The sequence below is a fragment of the Pseudogymnoascus verrucosus genome (assembly GCF_001662655.1).
Source record: "Pseudogymnoascus verrucosus strain UAMH 10579 unplaced genomic scaffold scaffold_57, whole genome shotgun sequence".
In the NCBI taxonomy this organism is placed as follows: Eukaryota; Fungi; Ascomycota; class Leotiomycetes; order Thelebolales; family Thelebolaceae; genus Pseudogymnoascus; species Pseudogymnoascus verrucosus.
The window spans coordinates 36819-58600 of NW_017263708.1; the positions used below are offsets into that span (position 1 = coordinate 36819).

Sequence of the window (21782 nt, forward strand, 5' to 3'; positions counted from 1 at the left end):
AGTAGGAAAATTATGTACCTTTACATACAAATTACTATGGACAGGTACTTACGGTCGCAATTTTCAGTTGCTGCATATTGCCTGCCCGGGGCCCCGAGTTGACGCACATTGCTTGTTCCAACCTTTCGCTTCGCTCAAGGTTGGTTACGACGATTAGTTTATACTCTTCTATTAACTTAGCTTCTTATAGTTTGACTACTAGCAAATACCTACTATTGTATGGTTTTTGTTTGACGCTTTTATTATTTTTGGCTTTTGGATTATCAATCGTGGCGATGAGGCGCAATAAGGGCCTGTTTGAAGCATAGTAACGCCAAGGTCGCGAGTTCGACCCTCGTAGTGACCAATATTTTTAATATTTTGCTGGTTGTGCTGGCGAGAAGGGCGGATTCATTTTTTTTTGCCAGTGGTGGTGATGTAGAGGGACAAGCGACTACAGGGGGATGGTGAGTGGGTGGGCGAGCATAGGGGGAGGAGGATTCGCGTGATTGTTCCAACACCTCCACTCCTGTAGCTGGCCTAATTTAACAACCATCTTGACGTTTCATCCCACCTTCCCTACTTGCTGGATGGAGAATAGTCTAGATAAGGTGATTCGCACCTCACTGTCCAAAGAGCACCCGCATTTTGCCTAGCTAGGGTCAATCGTTCTGTTGTACATTCGTTCACTACACCTCTAAACTTAGGACACGGTGCATAGCACGCATATCCTCTGTGGTATGATTCGTCAGCCTCTGGAGGAACTCTGTTGGTTTTTGTCTATCATAGTCTCTTTGGTGTGTCAGGCATCACCACCTGCCACCACCGGCGCTTAAATCAATCACTAGGTAATGGAGATAGATAATCACCCCGATGGATCTCTCTCTCTCTCTCTCTCTCTCTGTGTGTGTGTGTGTTGCAGAATTTGCCGCTCTGTGTATATCTCTCTAGCCTCTCGTGCTTCCAAACACTACTAATATTGCTAGACCCTGCTTTGCATTTTGTTTTGTTTTGTTTTGTTTGCCCTCGGTACAGAAATCGTCCTTAGTTAGCCTCGAGATTTGAGAAGATTAGCGATCATTTTGACTAGGCGTCGACCTATGCAGCCATCATGGAGGATCCACGAGAATTCATTGAGGGGATTGCAAGAAGCAAAGGTTCATTCACCGAATCGTTTAGACAGCAAGCAGATGAGGAGGCAAGACAAGGACGCAGAGGAATGCTGCAAGCCATCCAGGGCGCTGAAGAAATCCGGGAGGATCTTTCGAAGGCGCTAAACATGTACTAGATCAATTTCCTTGCCCGATTCGAACTTCTCATAGTGTAGTGCTAACGTGTTTGCTAGCATATCCGCCGATTTATACACGAGCAGAGCTCGATTCCTCATGGAAGTCATACAAAATGCAGATGACAATCAGTATCTTGCGTCATCTACACCAACACTCTGTATCAATGTTACTCGTCGACTTGTCAAGATCGAGTGTAATGAAACAGGATTCACCGAGGCAAACGTCCAAGCTCTGTGCCGGACAGGACGGAGCTCCAAGCCTCCCGGCCAAGGCTACACAGGAGAGAAAGGTATCGGCTTCAAGTCGGTATTTAAGATTGCTAAAAGAGCACATGTACGCTCTCCGCCCTACTATTTCCAGCTAGATAGGGCTAGGATGCTCGGGATGATTACTCCTCAATGGGACGAAGAATATTTTGCAGCCCATTCGCAGGATTACCAGACTACAATCATTCTGGATCGAATCTGCGATGCTTCGACGAATTTTGCTGCTGCTCTAGAACTCGATATAGAGGCAATCCACCCTATGGTTATATTATTTCTCCGCCGGTTAGAGAGGCTGCAAATCACCCTACACCCATCTGCCTCCTTGCAAAATGAAGCCAGAATGTCAAGACGTTTTCGCCGCTACACCAATGATGCTTTATTCCCAGGAATCACGACTCTCGAGAACGAGGATACTGGGACAAAGGAGCATTTCTATAAGGTACAATACACGTCCGCTTTTAATGGAACAGAGGAACGTCGACCAAACTTGACTCAGACTGATATAGTGCTGGCTTTCCCTGTAGAGCTAGTCTCTAATACATGGACACCTAGACCGAAGCAGTTACACACATATGCATATCTTCCTCTTGGAAAATTTGGCTTTCAAGTAAGACCCACGGCGTAGGGAACCAAAACGTGCTTGCTTAATTTGATATCAGTTTATTGTACAAGCAGATTTTGTCACTACATCAAACCGCCAATCTGTAGACGAAGACAGTCCTTGGAATACTAATATTGCTAGAGCCATCCCGCAAGCGTTTGTCGATGCAGTTGCTGCTTTTAACAGGGTATTCCCCGACTCGGCGCAGTCAGCACAGCTGTCAAAGACTTGGCTAGTGTTCCTTGGAGTTACTTCCGCTGAGCCAAGTGAGTACTGGCGGAACATACGCAGAGGTATTGTGAAACGTCTAAAGAGACGTGAGGTCATCCAAACTCGATCTGGGAGCTATGCATCCCCGCCATCGTTAATGTTCTTGAGCTGGGCAAAGGACCGCGATGGAGAGCCCATATTTGGTTCGAACAACGGTTATGTCTCCTCGGCGTACCCGGCCTCTGTGCATGGAATCCTTGGCATTCTAGGAGTCGGCACCCCTGACTCGGAGTGGATTTCCACGGAGCTCCAAGATTTACAGCGTAGCGGCTCTCTTCATGACAGGAGTCGATCATCAGCATGGTACTCTGACCTTGCAAAAGTGATCCTCACACCAGGAAAATCCGCACGCCATCCTACATATAAATATGAGCTGCGCAAAATACCACTCATACCTCTTGTAGATGGTCTGTGGAGTGTTGCTCCCACAGTGTCTACTCCAATTTACTTCCCTCAGAGTCTAGGAGCAAGGATTCCGTCCGGATTGCCACTACTTTTGGTCGACGAGGCGGCATGCAAATGTAAACATCGGACAAAGCTGTTTGAGTTGCTGGGCGTGAAGTACTGCGATGCCAGCAATATTGTGAAGGAAATCGTTGGCTACCATACAAGATTTACAAGAGCCAACCATTCCGATATCGTGGGTCATGCCAAGTATCTTTATCATGCTAAAGATCAGTTAATAGGGAATGACCTGAAGAAAATATATTTTGCAATCGCTGAAAAAGGTTCGTTCCTCAAAGGATCCGACTTATATACAGATAGTCCGCCCTCAACAGAACTTTCCGAGCTATTTTCTGGGTATGGGGATGCTCGGTTTCTTCATCCTGATTACTTCCAAGACCTTCATGCTATAGAGAAGAGGCAGTTCATAGATTGGCTGAAATCCGAGGCGGACATTGCTACAGTGCCACGCCTAACAACGCAGTACGATGGGCTGCACGATGATTTCCGCTGGATTTTGGAGAACAGAAGTGATCGCGTATTAGATATCATACGCCGACATTGGGATGTCTATAGTTCTAAATTCACAAGCCAGATACAACGACAGTTTGCGCACCGCACCTTCCTCTGCCAAACCGGAAACCTAGTTCCCTTGCGCCAGAGCTTTATACCCCTCCCCGGTTTAGTGCAAAAGAGTCATGAATTGTGCGGTTCCGATTCCTGCTCTTTCTTAGTCTTATCCGGTTGTCTGCCAAGAGACTGGAGATTTCTTTCAACGTTTGATGTAGGGACAGAAGATAACCTTGACTTTTACCTGTGGATTCTGGAGCAACCCGGATTTAAGGTGAATCCTAGTGTTGAGAGAGCGAAGAGGCTCTATTCTGAGATACAGTCACGAGCAGGATCTAATGCAGAGAAAGTGAGCGTGAGGTGAGGATGTTAACCCCTCGCACTAACCAATGTCAATATGGCAGTTTGGATTCCCGACCACTGACTTATATAAATAGAAATTCATTCTGCAAAAATGTCATCGCCTTACCAGATAATACTTTTGTCTCTGCAGGGAACTGCGTTTACTACGCGCCTCGAGGCTTCCAAGCTAAGCCATCTCTATTGGCGATATATGGGAACGACCTATCTAATCTGTTCCAAAACATCCTATACATAAAGTTTGCCTCTCATACTGAGGCTCTTGAATATCTTTATCTGATTAGGTCCAACGTATCTACAACGATGCAAGCTGTATCGAGTGTGTACGAATACCTTCAAGTTTTTTGTCCAGCAATGTGAGCAATCGTTAGACTATTAGACTACTACATTACTAACATGCTGTAGAACAATCGATCCGAGGAATCGTATTATTGCTATACCATCTGAAACAGGATCGCTTGAGTGGAAGATGCCGTCTGAGTGCGTGTGGGATGACTCGGAATTCTCTCAAAACGAGCTACAACTTCGAAGCAAAATTGCGATGGAACAGATTATTAAGCAACATGCTCCCGCTGCTGCATCATTCTTCACTGCGATTATCAAGCTCCCAAACGCGGGAATCGATGAGCTACTTAGTGATCTCAGATTACTGCAGCAAGATGGAAGTGACGATTCGGCAACTGTATTCCGGCTGTACGAGAGAATCGAGGTGTATCGTCGCAGCTCGGTAGAAAAGATTAAGTGCGTTCCATAAGACTGACTCTGAAAGGTTTTCACTAACATAATTGCAGAGACGCTTTTCAAACTAAGCCCCTAGTGTTTCTTCGGGGGTATAATGGTAATCGTGGCCGCTGGCTAAAGCTCGAGGATTGTGTCTGGAGCCGGACGATTCTTCGCACTAAGTATGCCTTAATGAGCACACTTAACCAATATCGGAGTCTATTCCGAGATACTTTAGATGTGCCGAACGTGACACTGAAGATGTTGGTTCAGGGGTTCATCAGCACCAGTGATACACCTTGGGAATATAGCAAAGACTTGCTACTTGACATAAGTCGCAAAAGAGAGACAAATAATGAATTAAGGCTATTGCAAGGGGTGAAGTGCTGGCCCTGTCGTTTGCCAACTGGCGAACCAGCGTTCTGTGCAGTTGGAGATTTCTTCGTTAACGACCGGCAAAACCTCTTTGAAATTTTCAAAGACTCTCAAACTTTCTTAGATCTCGATTTTGATGATTCTCGAAGGGTTACAGACCTACTTCATAAGCTGGGTTGCGTTTCGTTTCTTTCGGAGCAAGTCAAAGTGAATACAGAAGCTCATCTGCCGCTTCAGAGTGACCATGAGATGTCACAAAACTACCAAAGACGTGCTGATGCTCTAAATAGGTATGTTACCCTATTTCAACCTAGTGGTGGAATCAGATTACTATCAACTGAAGATCGATTAACGGTAGCACAGGTACTTCGAGCACTACAAGTGCCGTTCTAAGTATTTCCTAAAGCCCTTGTTGGAGACCGTGAAGGTGTGGATAAGTCCGAACATCGAAACTCATTACCACCTAGCACGCGGATTGTCTCCGCAGATATTTACTGTAACGAGGGTCGAGGGAGGCTCTTCCGTACGAGTCAACGACACAAGCGATGACGCGAAGCCTGTTCTAGAGATCTATCTCTCTTCGGAACAAAAGAAGCGCGATTGTGCATTAGTGACCGACTTTCCGAAACAGCTCCTAGAAGCGCTTAAGGTTCGACCTTTTAATGCTGCAACAGAGCTTCATCAATATCTAGAGGTCCCATTGGAGTCGCTGAATATGCTGCTGGTTAGGAAAGGCATCATAGGAGAAATCCTGTCTTCATCTGCTAGCTCAGACACTTCTGAGAGTGATGAGATGAGTGATGATGAGGATCAATTGCAGTGGCGTGGACTGGTTGCCCCTTTGGCAACCCCTGAGCGACGCTCCGGTGTGACGCCTTTTGCAACACCATTGACTGAGTTGTCGAGACCCTCAGCAGTGGTAACTGGGCAATCTGTCCCATCTACACAATCGCCTCGGAATCCGGAGTTTATTTCCAGGATATTAGCAGTTGAAACTTCGTTCCGCAATCCCTTCTCACGGAGTGGCTTCCTAATACCTCCCGAGAGACCAGAAGAAGCGCCACCTACGGAGCCAGTTACCACTGCAGGTATATATAGCACAAGCAATCGTAGTCGAAATACAGATAGACTCCGGCAATTCGCTCAACATTCGCGCACCGGCCTAAATGCTTCAAGAAGTGGAACCAGCAGCGCCGTCAACACCCCAATTGCGGCAGCATTCGATATGACAGAATTAGGATCAGCTCTCGAGGATTCTCGGGCTTCGGTAGTTCCCGCCACCCTGGTGTCCGTTTGGAGTGCTAGGCGCCCACAAGCAAGGCTTATCCCAGATCGCAATCAAGAAGATAGGGCTCGGGATTTTGAAATCGGTTTCCTAGGAGAGCACTATGTAAGTGATCCTGTAACCTCTCCGATCGGACGGGTGGATTGACTGACTTGGCATCTAGGTGTTCACGGTTCTACGTGACCAGCTCAGGCTGCCCAATTTCAGTGGCCAGGTCCATTGGACGAGCTCATTGCGGTCTCGTGCCGGATTCAGCACCTGCCGCGACGGCCCCTCCGACTTTACCTACCCAGACACGGAGGGAGCTCTTACCCGTTACCTCCAACAAATGCTGTTTCCATACACGAAACCAACTTGGCTTGACACAGTCCTCAGCGACGGCAACAAGCCAACGTATCTCCTCGAAGTGAAAAGTACGCCATCTCGAAACCCCACGACTCGCTTCTTTATGAGTGGACATCAGCACGCTTTGGTATGTCTAATATAAACGCTCGCCTTACTTTACAAACGAGGATAACATGGAATTAATTGCTTACACTCACGCTAGGCAAAGCGCTTACAGGTAACGTCCACTCGACCGACGCAGATATATGTAATAGTTCGCATCTCAGGTCTAGACGCTCTAGAAGATGGTGCGACTCATAAACCGCAGTGGAGGGTGTACCTCGACCCGTATAGTCTCGGCGAACAAGGCGTCTTGGGCTTCTACGCGCCTACTTATACCGTGACCGCTGTTAGTTGAGTGCGGAGAAAGGGAGGCCGATGTAATGTACGCAGCATCAGTTAAATACAAGGAGATTCCGAGAAGGCCCTACTAGCATTTTATAGTTGCAAGTAGTCTACTACAGGATATGTTCTACATATGAGGTGTATTTACCACATACGACCATAGACTCAAGAGAATTGGGCATCCCGTCCGCTCTGCCATACACAAGCTTGAGATCGGTGGATTAGTAGTTGGGTGGGTGACCACCAGCGAATACCCACTGTTGTATGTTTCTTTTGCCTCATTATTTATTTTTTTGTTGCTTGTGTGGATAGTTGTCAATGGGTCAGCTCAGGTTAGGGGGATGCTCGGGTCGCCTACGTTCTATATCTAAGGCCCGAGGCTCATAACGGATATCCATCGGTATCCCCAACTAGTCACTTACCCGAATAAGTCCAACACTTTGTCTACCGATTCCTCCTGCACGACAAGACCACTTCTCCAGATCATGCTTGGCATTGAGCTTAACAGGTCTCAGGAGGTGCGGCATCTACCCCGCATCTACCCCACAACTTCAGCCCGCCAGCAAGGGTTGGGGAATGGAAATGGTTATCCCACTTCGAAGTGGGATAACCATTTCCTGTAGAGCCTAATACTCGAGTATATAAAGAGCGACATCCCACTATGATGATTCTAGCCTCGTTATCAGAATTTAGATCGCTTCTTTTGTTACAGGTTACTGGGTGAAGCTTGGTGGACTTTTTGCAGATATGTCGGCCTTAAATGCTGTGGAAGATAAAGCCGGGGAGGAAATTTTCAAAAATGACGATGGCGAGAAGAAGGATGGGTATAGGGTTGCGGAGGAGGATGTCTCTCTTGAGCAGAGACAGATGGAGGCGAGAATCATGTGAGTCCTTACTTTCTTCACTCTCAGATATCAAGAGCACCGCTAAAGTTCACGCAGGCGCAAGGTTGACTGGCGTCTAATCCCCATCCTCGGCATCCTCTACTCAGTATCAGGTCTCGACCGCGTCAATGTACTTTCCCTCTCTCTCTCTCTCCCTAACCTCCCAACCCCTCCCACTCAGCCCACATCACTAACAACCCACAGATCTCCAACGCCCGCGTGGCCGGCATGGACAAAGACCTCCATTTTAATATCGGCAACCGCTACAGCATCGCGCTCCTGGTCTTCTTCATCACCTACCTGCTCTTCGAGATGCCGTCCACGCTCATCATGCGCTACATCGGCCCGCGGGTGCAGCTGTCTGCTCTCGCTATGAGCTTCGGCGCCGTCATGCTTGGGATGGGGTTTGCGAATGATTGGCGTGTTATTGTGGTTTGTCGGATGCTGATTGGAATGTTTGAGGCAGGGTTTTTGCCTTGTTGCATGTACCTCCTCTCGTGCTGGTATATGCGCTATGAGGTGCAAAAACGCATGGCGATGTGGTATGTCGTCAACTTGTTCGTGTCGGCCTTTGGCAATATCCTTGCCTATGGAATTGTGAAACTAGATGGCGCGCACGGAATTGCGGGCTGGAGATGGATCTTCATCATTGAGGGAGCTCTAACAATCGGCGTTGCGATCATCGGATACTTCATCGTCCTCAACTTCCCCGACAGCATCCTCGCCTCAGGCAAGAATGGATACTTCACCCAAGCCGAGCTGGAGGTTGTCATGGATCGCGTAGAGCGTGACCGAGGCGACAGTTTACCCGATAAGTTGACGAAGGAGAAGTTCTTCAGGCATATCTCCTCGTGGCAGCTTTGGGTCTATGGCTTCATGTTTCTTTGCTGCTCGGCTCCGATTTATGCTTTTGCGTATTTTATTCAGACGATTTTGAAGACGATGGGGTATTCGACTGCAGTCGTGTTACTGTTGTGCGCGCCGCCCTATCTGTTCAGTGCGATTTGGACTGTTGCTGTTGCGTGGGCAGCGGACAAGACGAAGCTTCGGATGCCGTACATGGTCCTGAACGCGGTCATCACGCTCGTGGGGCTGCTGTTGACAGCATATTGCAAGGTGAGTCCCCATTCCGATTTGCTTTGCATCGACTAACAGAACAGAACAACGGCGTTCGCTACTTTGGCATCTTCCTTGGAGTATCAGGCTGCAACGGAAATCTCCCCACAATCATCGCGTTTCAGAGCAATAACGTTCGATCTGACAGCCGCCGCTCAGTTGGTTCCGGTATTCAATTCGCATTCGCCGCCATCGGGGGGATCTACGCTTCATGCACGTTCATACAGAAGGAAGGTATGAATTCACTATCTGATATGATGTAAAACTTGGATCTGACCTGATATAGCTCCTTCATACCCTACCGGAATATGGTGCGCCGTAGCCACCCAGTTTCTCCTCGCGATTTTGGTTGGAGTGATGACTCTGCACTTCAAACGTGTGAACAAGAAGGCTGATGAAGAGGGATTTGTCCTCCAGGAGGATGTCCATTTTAGACACACATATTGAGCCGGTCCTCAAGCTTAGTGCGATGTGTCTCTATTATACCATCCTATAATAACTCTCAAAATGTTTCCACTTCAAGGCTGCCAATAGGCGTAGAATGGAGAATTGTAGCCAATATTGAAAGGAGTAGGTGGATACAGCCAGTCGGTTAGGTGATGGATTTGCGGTCTCGGTTGAAATATCCAAGGTTGGTACGGTTGGTGCGCGGCTTCCCACCGTCTCAGTAAGAGTAACTTGTCTGTGTACCCTTTGCAGCAAGAAAACTAATATCTCCGTTAGCAGCACTATGCACAGTGTTAAGTCTCGCGTACTTTTGGAATACCTCCCCCACGTCCATGTGCTTGACTTTAGTGGCACTAGAGAGAGAACGTTGTTTAACTTAACTTAATGCATTCTGTTCTTTGGATGTTTTCTGCTTAAAGTAGCCTCGCGACTGTACTAGAACAGCTTGTCCTTCTTTAGAGAGTGTTTTCTGTCCTATAGTACTAAGAAAGTCCTTAAAAGTGAATGAAGAATGTTATAGATGGTAGACTGCAAAATGTAGACATTAGGGGAGCGTATCTTTTATACAATTTTCTAGCTCACCCTCGCTCACCTTCGCTCACCTTCGCTCACCTAGGTACTAGATTATCCGTAGCCATCTAAAGGCATAGTGCATTATGTTCATTACGTCTTAATACGAGATCCACTTCGTGCGTGTTAACGTGGCTGCCATTAGGTAGCTAAGGGGGACAACTAGATTATCGTAAGGCATCAAAAACTTAAGGGCGGTAACGCTTACCCACTAGTCTAAATGGCACCGTCCTGAGTATTAATCCACTTCAAGCTTGAGATCGGTAGATTAGTAGTTGGGTGGGTAACCACTAGCGAATACCCACTGTTGTATGTTTTTGCCATTTTTTTTTAGCCTTTTCGGAGTATCATAGCTAAATACTAATTAACAGTTTTGAGTTTGAATATCCATTAGTGTGCATGCTTGCACTTATAGTCCAATAACCGAATCACTATCACATACAACCATAGACTCACGAGAATTGGGCATCCCGTCCGCTCTGCCATACACAAGCTTGTAATTCAGTGAATTGATGCTCTCAATCATGCTGATAGGCATAGCGTGGAATATGTGCCCCTTGCCGCCTTAAGGGGTGAAGCGAGGGTGAGCAGGGTGAGCTGAGGGGAGAGCAAGGTGAGCGGGGTGAGCAGGGTGAGCGAGGAGAGGCGACGTAACAGTTTCACGTCAAGTTCGCGTTAATTTCCGTAAATAAAGTCTCGCGCCCTCACTAAATTGAGGGGCCGCGTATCCACGGATCCACCTAATATACGTGGACAACTGTTCTTCACGCCCACTCAAAATTGGAGCGCTTTGAGAAACTCGATCCAGTCAAAGATAGCTCAGGTCATTCTCATTTATTATTGGCAATAAACGCCGTACAGCTGTGATTCTGGCCCCAAGAATCATGCAGACTAAGGCACATATTCTGACGTATTGGGTGTAGTTTCGTACAGTAGAGTAGCTGGGAGATGGACTCACACGGTGACGTAGCAAAGTGACGTAGAAAATTGACATATCATATTTACTAAGCAAAGGCCACAGTATGATTATTAGAGAGATTTCTTCCATCTCGACCTTTGTTAACCTAATGTCGCCAATTCTATTTTCTTCATCACCCTTCTAAATTCATGCTTATAAGTTTAGCAACGAAACTAAACTTAATTACAAGGCCTAAGATTATCCCGTTTACATCAAAGGCCCTTTCTACATGCACCCTCTCATATATCTTGAAAATGCCGCCGAAAAAATCACCTGCTATTAACGGTAAACGCAAAGGCCCACCTTCAGCAGAATCAGCTCATAGTAACGAATCTCACAAAAAGCCAAAAGTCAACGATGACTCCATAAATCCTCTCTCAGCATCCCATCCCAAAGCACAAGAAGCGGAAAGAAATGGCATCACACTTCGAGCATTTTATGGGCCCGAGATGTCCAATACGCATGCTCTCGCGTACAAGAATGGCCAAATTGCTAGACCAATCGAAGTTCTAAATTCTGCACTTTTCGAAACCAAGCCGAAGCGGGAGCAGATCGAAGTTAGCAACGCAGTGGTCCATTGGTTCAGGTGTGATTTGCGGATGCGAGATAACAGGTCTCTCTATGCTGCGAGTAAGAAGGCGAGGGAGAACGGCGTTCCCTTAATCACCATGTACATCGTTAGTCAGCAGGATTTCGAGGCACATCTGGTGTCGCCTGCTAGAGTGGATTTCATATTGCGGACGCTAAGGGTCTTAAGGGAAGATCTAGCAAAGCTTGATATTCCACTTTATGTAGAGACTCTAGAGAAGAGAAAGAAGATTCCCGGGAGGATATTGGAGCTTGTAAAGGAATGGGGATCAGATCATTTATTTACTAATGCGGAGTATGAAGTCGATGAATTGAGAAGAGATGCAAGCCTAGTCAGAGAATGTCTAGAGATCGGGGTTGCAATGGACGTTCTGTCGGATACCTGTGTTGTGAAGCCTGGGGACCTAGTGAGTAAGTCCGGAACACAGTATTCTGTGTACACTCCATGGTATCGTGCTTGGGTTGCATATATCCATGAGAATCCTCTGTTGCTCGATCTTTCTGAAGCACCTAACAAGAATCTCAATGGCGCAAGGCAAAAATACCTCAAGCTATTCGAGAGCACCATACCCAACGAAGTCGAGCATAAAAAGCTAAGTGACGAAGAAACAGAGAGGTTTTGCTCTATGTGGCCAGCAGGAGAGCATGACGCACACAGGCGCCTTATAAAATTTATAGACGAACGAATTGGAGGGTACAAAGCACACAGGAACAATCTTTCAGAACAATCAACTTCGTCGCTTAGCGTCCACTTGGCTAGCGGCACCCTGAGTGCGAGAACAGCAGTTAGAATGGCGCGAGATCACAACCGTATCAAGAGGCTAGATGGTGGGGTTGAAGGTATTCTGACCTGGATCAGCGAGATTGCATGGCGAGACTTCTACAAGCATGTCTTAGCCCACTGGCCATATATCTGGTATGTGATTCTTACGTTTTTAAGGCATGTGTCTAACGGTTCTTAGTATGAATAAGCCATTTAAACTGGAGTACACTAACATAGAATGGGAATACAATCAAGATCAATTTGAAGCCTGGTCCAAAGGTCGGACAGGATACCCAGTAGTTGACGCAGCAATGCGCCAACTGAACAGCTGTGGTTGGATGCACAATCGCGGCCGGATGATCGCGGCATCCTTCCTAGCAAAGCATCTCCTTCTCGACTGGCGCATAGGTGAGAGGTATTTCATGGAGCACTTAATCGATGGAGATTTTGCCTCGAACAACGGGGGCTGGGGATTTAGTGCCTCGACAGGAGTTGATCCTCAGCCATATTTTAGAATCTTCAACCCCCTCTTGCAGAGCGAAAAATTCGACCCCGAAGGAGAATATATCAAGAGATGGGTTCCCGAGCTAAGGGGTATCGCGGGCAAGGCAATTCATGATCCGTATGATAGGGGAAAGGGAGCTGAGGCGAAAAAGTGCGGGTACCCGGAGCGGATAGTGGATCACAAGGAGAGTAGGGACCGGTGTTTAGCTAGGTATAAAGAGGGCTTGGGACGAAAGAGCTACTCCTAAATACTCCAGAGTGCTCCTTTAAGAAAATGATGTTTCATTGTTGCCCTTGCGCCTGATTTGCTAAGGGTCTGCTTTTATGACGAAGCCGTTGCGTCATCCACCTCCCTCCTCTAAAAAAGTGTCACATTCCGCAATTCACCTCCTACAAAACCCCCTCACACCTTCCCTTCAAAGGAACTCCCCCCTCGTGGAATCCTCTGTACATACACACACACAAAACAATGGCAACTGAACTCCCCGTTCTCGGCGCCACTGCCAACAAAGGCGCTAATGGCTCCACCACCGACTCCTTCACCGTAAAGACCAGCCCGGCCCGTATGTTGCAGGGTAGCGTCATTATGGACGTCGTCGACGCAGCTCTACTATTATGAGAGCTGGTTTGAAGGCGGGGTCGTTACTCATTGTGGTGGTGGTGGTGGTGATGTTGTTGTTGATAGCTGGCGGGGTTTTTGGTGGGGTAAAGGGTGGTAACGCGCGGTGAGACTGCTGATGGATGCGATGGATGTGTGGGGTTTATAGTTTTCAATAGGTGTAATTAAATGGGTGGTGTGATATGAACGTTACTCTGCGGAATTTATCTTGCTCCCTAGGCTGCGTCACGGGGGACTGACCCTATCAGTTGACCGACCCCAGACCAGACCATGGTCTGGCCTAGTCTCAAAATTTAGGACCGGACCGTAGTCTAGCGTGAGTTACAGTCTAAAGCCTCTAACTCACGGTCCTCGAATGGTCTGCTAAGTAAACCGTTTAATAGATAGGAGATTATGTACATAGCTTAAATTGTATGTAAATCCCTAATTACTACAATTAGTCTCTTAGTGCACTAGAACAGAAGCTTCGTAGTAAATGCAGTATGTAAAGTAAATAGATTAATTGAATTTCTACTCTATGTTATACGCCTACGTATTCTACTTATACGGGAAGCCGCGAAACCCTGACATGATAAGGGCTATTCAGCTTTAGCTGCGAAGGATTTCGTGGCTTGCATAAGGCCTACACCCACGGAGCTTCCGAACCAACCAGGGAGTCGGACTTTACGCCGGAGAAATCCTCCGGTTTCAGGGCCAATAGCCCAGCGATCCTGGCGCCTACGTCTTTCCCCCTTCAACATACTTATGCCACCATAGTTAATAAAGTCGCTCTTGGCCCCTGCGTGCGGCTGAGGTTGCTGCAAGGAGTCTATTATAGGAAATGAGCTCCCAATGCCTGCTAGACAATGATTATGAAGCAGCCTACTTACCCTTTTAAAGGGCAGTGGCACCGGGTGCCTACGACTGTAAATTTTTGTCTTGACTTAGCTCGAGAACTCTAGCACTCAATCTCCGTGATTAGCATGGAGCTGTCTAGAAGCGAAAAAGATGCCACGGTTTACGACACAAAACCTCATCTTTTATCAGTCGAAGAGAACGATGACCAGTGGATTCACCGCCCTCCGCTTCATGTTCCGTTAGATGGGGGAGCGCTACCTTCGTTAGATTCGAGTGCAACCAGCTATCGCTTTGAGCGATATATATTTCGGGCTGTTCTCAACGCTCTTGGCCCCATCATCGTTACGCTGTTCTACTTTCTTATTCTAAGGTATTATCTGTGGGAGCCCGCTGAGAATGGTATCATCCCCTCTCGCCCTGTGAATTCTAGGGGCGTTTTCTTTGCCTGGCTCATTCTCAGTATTTTCGTCCTCGACTGGGCAAAGTCTGGCCTCGCCGGGTTTGAGGCGGCGGCTCTTATGAAACCAGAATATGCACCGTTAGACGGTCGCAAGTTCATGTGGCATATCGACCGCGGCTGGGGCTCTTTAAGCAGTTGGTGGCAGGTTTTGCTCCTCACGTTTCGATATGTCTACAAGAAGATGCGTGCTGGCAAGGAACCGGTGGAGTGGGAAGGGCCCGGGCTACTCTGGTTCTACCTGGCTTTTTGCAGCTTTTTGTTCTACGCGGTTGTGCCACTCTCTGGGCTATCCATGGAGCCTACGGAGGCCCTGCAACTGGCCAAACGTGCCATTGCGATCTCGGGCACCAACCAGACTACGTTCCAAATGCAGCCGTCGAATGCTGTCGCTGATTTGGCCAGTTATAGCTGGCGACAAGGTCGTCCGACAACCCCGGAAGGAGCTACTATTCTTTACGCTCCCGATGGTACCCCAGATGTCAGCAGTACATTTTACGAAGATATGATCCAGTCGGACTATCAGAGTCGCCTGCTGGATAACTCTGGCAGTCTCAACAGTACGATCACTTTCTTCTCCGGTCCCGAAGTTAGTGAACGAGCGCATGGCAGGGCATGGGGAATGCTGACAAGTATTTCCTGTATGCCTGTCCATCCCTATAGGGACCTCGAGCTTCTCAGTGTCACGGCTATTAATAAATGGAGTAGTCCTGTTTGGACTACGACATCCAAGGACTATGTTAATGGAACTTCTGGGCCTTACGCCGCGAGCGGATTCGAACCCGTGCATTTTGCGGAGGGGACAGGTCTAGGCTTGAAGTACCAATATCTGATGGCGAGCAATCTGGGCATATTTGCCGGCCTCGCCAGGTATGACAACGAGACCCGCCTGCCCGTTCTAGGTGCGATAGAATTGGTTATGTGGCAGGCATTCGACACGATAGTTGGCTATATACCCGACGAGACATTCAAAAACATGTCATCTCACCCCCTAGTTGAGTCTTCCTTCTCAAGCCGAGATAACAAGACATACCTAGGCTACGGTGTTCGCTGCTCTGTGAACTCAACAGTCGGCGCAGCCACTATCTCAGCAGTGACAAATACCTTTACAGACTTCAAGACCCAAGTAGCTAGTCTGAAGGCTACTCGTGTTGGAGCGCAAATCACCACAACCTCAGGAGTAATGGGACTACAATCCCTGGTCTTCTCCGCATTCACATCAGTCCTCCTCGGCTACCAAGGCTTCCCCAAATGCTCCTCCTTCTCCGTCTTCTGCACCGGCCCCATCGGCGCCAACCTAGCCACCAACGGAATCCCCTCTTTCGCACCAATCCAAAAATCCCCCCCCGGCTCCGAAAGCGAATACACCGGCGGGCTGATGCAGTACCCCTCCATCTCGCCCGAGCGCATGAACCTAGCAATGTACAAGCTCTTCGGCGAGCTCTCCATGGGCGTCATGTCCACCGGCCCTGGCAACTGGACGTCCACCCCCAACGCGACGTCGGATCTAGGCCTTGTCGGCCTCGAGCCCGCACACGACATCGAGCAGGGCCGTGTGCCGTATAGGGTGGTGCTCGTGCTCCTCCTTCTGTGGGCTGTCGTCACTGTTCTTCCGCAGCTGCTGCTGCCGGGGTTACTGGTTGAGCGCCGCTGGGGCGAAAAACTGGATGGCTTTACGATGTTTAGGTTTGGTGCTGAGTGGCGAGATAGCGTGCATAGTTTGCGGTCGAGGGAGCTGGGTGGACCGGGCGCGGCGGCTTTGGGCGAGATTCCGGGGATGATTGGGGATATGAGGGCTGGGGAGATGGAGACGGGGTTTGTGGGGTTGAGTAGGGAGAAGGCGAAGTTGAGGAGGGTGTATAGCTATGCTAGGTAGAGGGGTTGATATATGGAAGATATTAATGGTATATAATCCAATTGCTAGAGCCGTCGGGTGTCAATACTACCGAAGTATAGGAACGGGTTCACAAGAACCAGTCTCTTACTCGGACTGAAGACAGTTCGGTCTAACAGATCACATCCTCCCTTTCCTAGTAGGTAGGTAGGTAGGTGACTACTAGCAAATACCTACTGTTGTATGTTTTTATCTTATGGCGAAATGCAAATAAATAACTATGTTCTACGGTTTATTTATATTCTAGCCTATTTCGAACGAAGATACCGATATAGCTATGATATAGAGCTATTTCCATCCCTCCAAAAGCAGAACCTCAGCCATGCATTCCAGCTATAATCCTCATAACCTAGCGCCCCAGCAACACCAGCAACACCAGCAATTAAAACTCCCACCCATCATATATACCCCCCAAACCCTCAGTTCAACAACACTTCCCCAACCACACCCCCAGCAACCACCTCCACCACCTCCACCACCTCCACCACCTCCCCAGCTTTCTCCCTCCTCCTCTTTTCAGCCCAAACCCCCAACTCCCTCCAAATCTTCTCCTTCTCCGCCTGCGTCGGGTTCGCCGCAAGCCCGCTCGTAGTCGTCGCCACAAAGACCCTCGCACCCTTCCACACCTCCCCCTCCTCCCCCTCCTCCTTCAAACCATCAGGCTTCCCAATCGCCTCACTATCATCCTGCCATCCATACCTAAACTCCTCTTTCTTAATCGCCCTCCCATGCCTCACCCTCCAAATGCTCTCCCAAATACTTTTCCCGACAATACACACCGCTTCCGGTTTGAACATCCGCATCTTCTCTTCAAGCACCGCTACACTGTCGTCCATCTCCTGCTTACTCAACTCCGCACCATTGCGTGTTGGGCGAGCAACGATATTCGTATTCCCCAAACTGTAAAGCGCAGGTAAACTCCTATCCTCAACCGGCTTCATCAACCGCGTAGTGAGTCCTGAGGAGTAAAGCAGTTTCCAGAACCGGTTGGAGGGGTGTGAGTACGCGTGCCCATCGGTAGCGGTGCGGAGGCCGGGGTTGAGACCGACGAAGGCGCATATGAGATTTGGCTCGAGGATGTCGACTAGTTCGTTGAGGTGGGCGTATTTGGAAGGGTGGGCATAGCCGGCGGGGGTGCGGGAACGGGATTTTTTGCTTGGAGAGGAGGAGAGGGAGGGAGTGTTTGTTCCTCGCTTTCGGGGAGGGGAGGGGGAAGCGGAGGGCTCGATTTTGACAACTGAGGTCTGAGAGAGGGAATTGGATGCCTCGACTTTGGGAGTGAGACTCCGAGGACTGCGGCGGAGGGTTTGAGTCGCAGGAGCCTCGAAAGCGAAGGAGGAGAGGTTGAGACGGCCTTTGAAGCTTGGTGAGGAGACGGGGATTGCCTCGAGAGTGGTATCCTCTGTTTTGAGAGTGAGGATTTTGGTTGCTGCCATGGTGATGGGTGTGGGGGGGTTGAGAATCCCGAGGCTGAAGATTTGAGGATTGAAGTTTAAGACTCGAGTCAGTGGTGTTACTATCGTCGCTGGCGCTGAAAATGATACCAGGGACTGGTTAAATGGCTTGAGACATGATAATGGGCTGTTAAACTTTAGATATATATGAACACAAGCCGCCTGACACCGTTGATGAGGTTGAAAAGGACCACAGGCAGACAATGCCTCAATATTACAAGCCACAGTGGAACTCGACTACTCATATGCAACTGTATTAGTCCGAATCATACCATGGTAGCCTTGCAGCCTTGTCAGGAGATGGTCTCTCACCGCCTAGAGATTTGAATCGGCAGAATAAAGGAGAAGCCCATCGCAAGCCAAGAGTCCACTAGAGCCACCCACTAGAACCGTGCACAACCCACTAAAAATCCAGGATGCAAGTGCCTCGACTGCCCTAAAATATCCCCCCAATACTGCCCGGAACTGCCCCTGTAACCCCCTAACATCCCCTGTAGAGATTTTCGTGTTATTTGCTGCGGTCGGTACACGGCAGATGCGTCTAATACGAGCATAATTGCCCCTCCAACTACGTACCCCCTACATAAAAATGGTCCAACCACTCCATAAAATAAACAATAAACACAAACCACAACCACAAACTTGGCTGCTGATTTTTATTTTTAGCACACAGTAATAAGATACTATAGAGATCCTCAATGTGGGCGGCTTCATCGAATCAGATCCTCCCGTGTTGTCCCGCACTGGCACTTTCCTTGCCTCTATCCCACCTATCCCACATATCCCACTCCCGATTCTCCAATAAAGTGGTTCACACTCCGCCCTTGTCCGGCATGGATCTTCGTTCGTGTAAGAGCGTCACCCCGCCAGCCAAGCCCCACCGCCTCAACTGGAACACGAAGAGAGGGAACGGGTGAGGGGGGGCAAGGGGGGCGGTGGACTCAAATGAATTGAACAGGAGGCCATGACGACTCTCTTTCCAAGCTTTATAAACACCCATTGACCACCACCAACTTTCTTTATCCCATTCATTCCCTCTCCATATCCCATTGTACACCTCAAGCTTCAAAGCTTCAAAGCTACCAACCAACCTCTCCCACCCTCCCACCTTCCACAACCCCCCCAACAACAAAACCACCACCACCCACCATGGAAGCCGCCCAAACCCTCCTCCACAAGCTCACCAGCTCCTCCCCCTCCTCCCCCCCCCAACCCACCGCCACCGAGCTCCAGCAGCTCCGCGACACCTACGAGCGCGCCTCGCAATCCCACGTCTTCGCCTTCTACGACACCCTCACCCCCACCGAGCAAGCGACCCTCTACGCCCAGCTCTCGCAATTCGACCCCGCGCGCATCAACGAGATCACCGACCGCGCCCTCAACCCGCCGAAGGTAGCTGAAGATGCACCACACGCGGGTCTCGAGCCGCTCCCCGAAAGCGCTACAGCCAGCATTCTCGACTCCGCACCCGAAGATCTGCAGTCCTGGAATGACGCCGGGCTGGACCTGATCGCTGCCGGGAAAGTGGCTGTGCTCCTCCTCGCTGGGGGGCAGGGGACAAGACTCGGCAGCTCCGCGCCAAAGGGATGTTACGACATTGGACTCCCTTCTAAGAAATCCCTCTTCCAGATCCAAGGTGAGCGCATCCGCAAGATCCAGCGCCTGGCCGAGAAGAAATCCGGCGCCGCGATCGGCTCCGTCACCGTGCCCTGGTACGTGATGACCTCCGGCCCGACGCGGGGGCCAACAGAGGCGTATTTCCAGGAGCACGAGTACTTTGGGTTGAAGAAGGAGAATGTGCATATCTTCGAGCAGGGCGTGCTGCCGTGCATCTCTAACGAGGGGAAGATCCTGTTAGAATCTAAGGGCCGTGTTGCGGTTGCGCCGAATGGGAATGGTGGGATTTACGAGGCGCTTGTGACGTCTAATATCACGGCTGATATGAGGGAGAGGGGGATTGAACATATCCACGCGTATTGTGTTGATAACTGCCTCGCCAAGGTCGCAGACCCAGTATTCATCGGTTTTTCGGCCTCAAAGAACGTTTCCATCGCCACGAAGGTCGTGCGTAAACGCAACGCCACCGAGTCCGTCGGCCTCATCCTCCTCAAGAACGGCAAGCCAGACGTAGTCGAGTACTCCGAGATCGACACCGCGACCGCCGAGGCAAAGGACCCCAAGCAACCCGACGTGCTGAAATTCCGCGCCGCAAACATCGTAAACCACTACTACTCCTTCGCCTTCCTCGAAACCATCCCCGCCTGGTCGGCGCAGCTCCCTCACCACGTCGCGCGCAAGAAGATCCCCTTCGTCGACCCTACCAGCGGCGAGACCACCAAGCCGGAGAAACCGAATGGGATTAAACTCGAGATGTTCATCTTTGACGTGTTCCCCCTCCTCGACTTGGAGAAGTTCGCGTGTATGGAGGTGAGGAGGGAGGATGAGTTTAGTCCGCTTAAGAATGCGAGGGGAACGGGGGAGGATGATCCGGATACTAGCAGGAGGGATGTGATGGCGCAGGGAGAGAGGTGGGTGAGGGAGGCGGGGGGGGTGGTGGTGTCAGAGGGGGAGAAGAAGGGGGTTGAGATTTCGCCGTTGGTGAGTTATGGGGGAGAGGGGCTGGAGAAGTTGAAGGGGACGGAGATTGTGGCGCCGGCGGTGTTGGAGAAGGAGTTGGAGTAGGGAGGGGCTGCGAGGAGGGGAGTCTTGGTGGGGAGTGTAAAAGGGAATAGTCAGTTTAGGCGTCAGAGTGAGGCTTTGCCTGTAGTTATGTCTGGGCTAGAGAAAAGCAGTAGAAATATGTTATTTGTTCTCCTCACTTAGTCGCACTTGATTCCTGTGAATAACCATGAACTTCTATTCCAACTCGGAGTGACTGGCCTATCGATTGCAGCTCCGAGTGACTGAATACCTTTTATTTTAATTATGGCTACTGTAATCGCCGCTGTTTTGCACAGTTTCTCTAGACATACATATACGCCCAATCCACACAGTCGAGAGAGGGGGGGGGTATACGATATGCGGGAGTGTTCAAAGTGTCTGCCTGTTCGTCGTTACTGGGGGCGCTGGGGCACTGGGTTATCTCACTCATAGCTAGAATTGCAATTAAACTTTAGCATTTTTATAGGTTTTACTATGGATGGATCGAAAAAGAGGGTCTATTCTTGGTATATATCATATATCATATATTGGGTATATCTCGATTTAAATAACAACAAGCTAGAATACAAAAAACAACCCCCCCCCCCCCCCGGAACAAAAATCCCCATAACCACCGCGCACGCGACCAAAGTCGATCCCCCCCCCCGCCGCACGACCAGAATATCAAAAAATCCGTACTATTATCGTCTTAGCGAGGACGGTACCAACGATGCGACCACGCATCCCTCTGCTCATCAAGCTGGTATGTGTCCGAAACCCTTCGTTGCGCCGTGGTGTTTGCACCCCGAGACGATGATGCGAGATCATAGCCTGGGGGGGGCAACCACCGCTGCGTCCAATGAGTGGGACAGATGCTGGGTTGGAGAGATGGGAGGGTGTGTGTGTGCGTCGGCAGGCGCCTTCTAGGCCAAGACTGTAGGGAAGGGCTTTGATGTAATCGTGGAGGGAGGAGGGGGGAGGGCTGTTGAGGGGATGCTGCGATTCTCCGTTGGTATGGAGCAGTTGAGGGTGTGTGGGTTTGATATATTCCTGGGTCTGTTAGTACGAAGCATGTGGATGATATGGTGGAGGGGGATGAAGCATACCAACAGCATGCTCAAAGATATACTATTCCTGGCGAACACGTCCAACTGCCCATATCT

At 49.4% G+C, this 21782-nt stretch overlaps 6 protein-coding genes across 6 annotated transcripts; 5 read left to right on the plus strand and 1 right to left on the minus strand.

The window, feature by feature from the left end:
* Positions 1-1090: 1090 nt before the first annotated feature.
* VE01_09123 (uncharacterized protein) lies at positions 1091-6956 on the plus strand (the record flags this gene model as incomplete). Its single annotated transcript, XM_018278539.2, has 9 exons — positions 1091-1260; positions 1325-2141; positions 2194-3779; positions 3857-4135; positions 4185-4520; positions 4571-5164; positions 5238-6264; positions 6323-6631; positions 6707-6956. 9 exons carry the CDS (start codon positions 1091-1093, stop codon positions 6899-6901), a joined length of 5313 nt encoding a protein of 1770 aa, XP_018126489.1. The 3' UTR covers positions 6902-6956.
* Positions 6957-7318: 362 nt separating this feature from the next.
* Positions 7319-9696, plus strand: VE01_09124 (uncharacterized protein). Its single transcript, XM_018278540.2, has 6 exons — positions 7319-7772; positions 7830-7902; positions 7977-8888; positions 8933-9122; positions 9175-9561; positions 9612-9696. The coding sequence occupies exons 1-5, from the start codon at positions 7636-7638 to the stop codon at positions 9333-9335; spliced, it is 1473 nt and encodes a 490-aa protein (XP_018126485.1). The 5' UTR covers positions 7319-7635; the 3' UTR covers positions 9336-9561; positions 9612-9696.
* Positions 9697-10946: 1250 nt separating this feature from the next.
* Positions 10947-13150, plus strand: VE01_09125 (uncharacterized protein). The gene is made up of 2 exons (XM_018278541.2): positions 10947-12367; positions 12414-13150. Exons 1-2 carry the CDS (start codon positions 11013-11015, stop codon positions 12964-12966), a joined length of 1908 nt encoding a protein of 635 aa, XP_018126484.2. The 5' UTR covers positions 10947-11012; the 3' UTR covers positions 12967-13150.
* An 863-nt stretch (positions 13151-14013) lies between these two features.
* VE01_09126 (uncharacterized protein) lies at positions 14014-16741 on the plus strand. Its single transcript, XM_018278542.2, has one exon. It carries the CDS (start codon positions 14300-14302, stop codon positions 16505-16507), a length of 2208 nt encoding a protein of 735 aa, XP_018126487.1. The 5' UTR covers positions 14014-14299; the 3' UTR covers positions 16508-16741.
* Positions 16739-18429, minus strand: VE01_09127 (uncharacterized protein). The gene has a single exon (XM_018278543.2). It carries the CDS (start codon positions 17959-17961, stop codon positions 16945-16947), a length of 1017 nt encoding a protein of 338 aa, XP_018126486.1. The 5' UTR covers positions 17962-18429; the 3' UTR covers positions 16739-16944.
* A 181-nt stretch (positions 18430-18610) lies between these two features.
* Positions 18611-20837, plus strand: UAP1 (UDP-N-acetylglucosamine pyrophosphorylase). Its single transcript, XM_018278544.2, has one exon. The coding sequence runs from the start codon at positions 19129-19131 to the stop codon at positions 20659-20661; it is 1533 nt and encodes a 510-aa protein (XP_018126492.1). The 5' UTR covers positions 18611-19128; the 3' UTR covers positions 20662-20837.
* Positions 20838-21782: the final 945 nt, after the last annotated feature.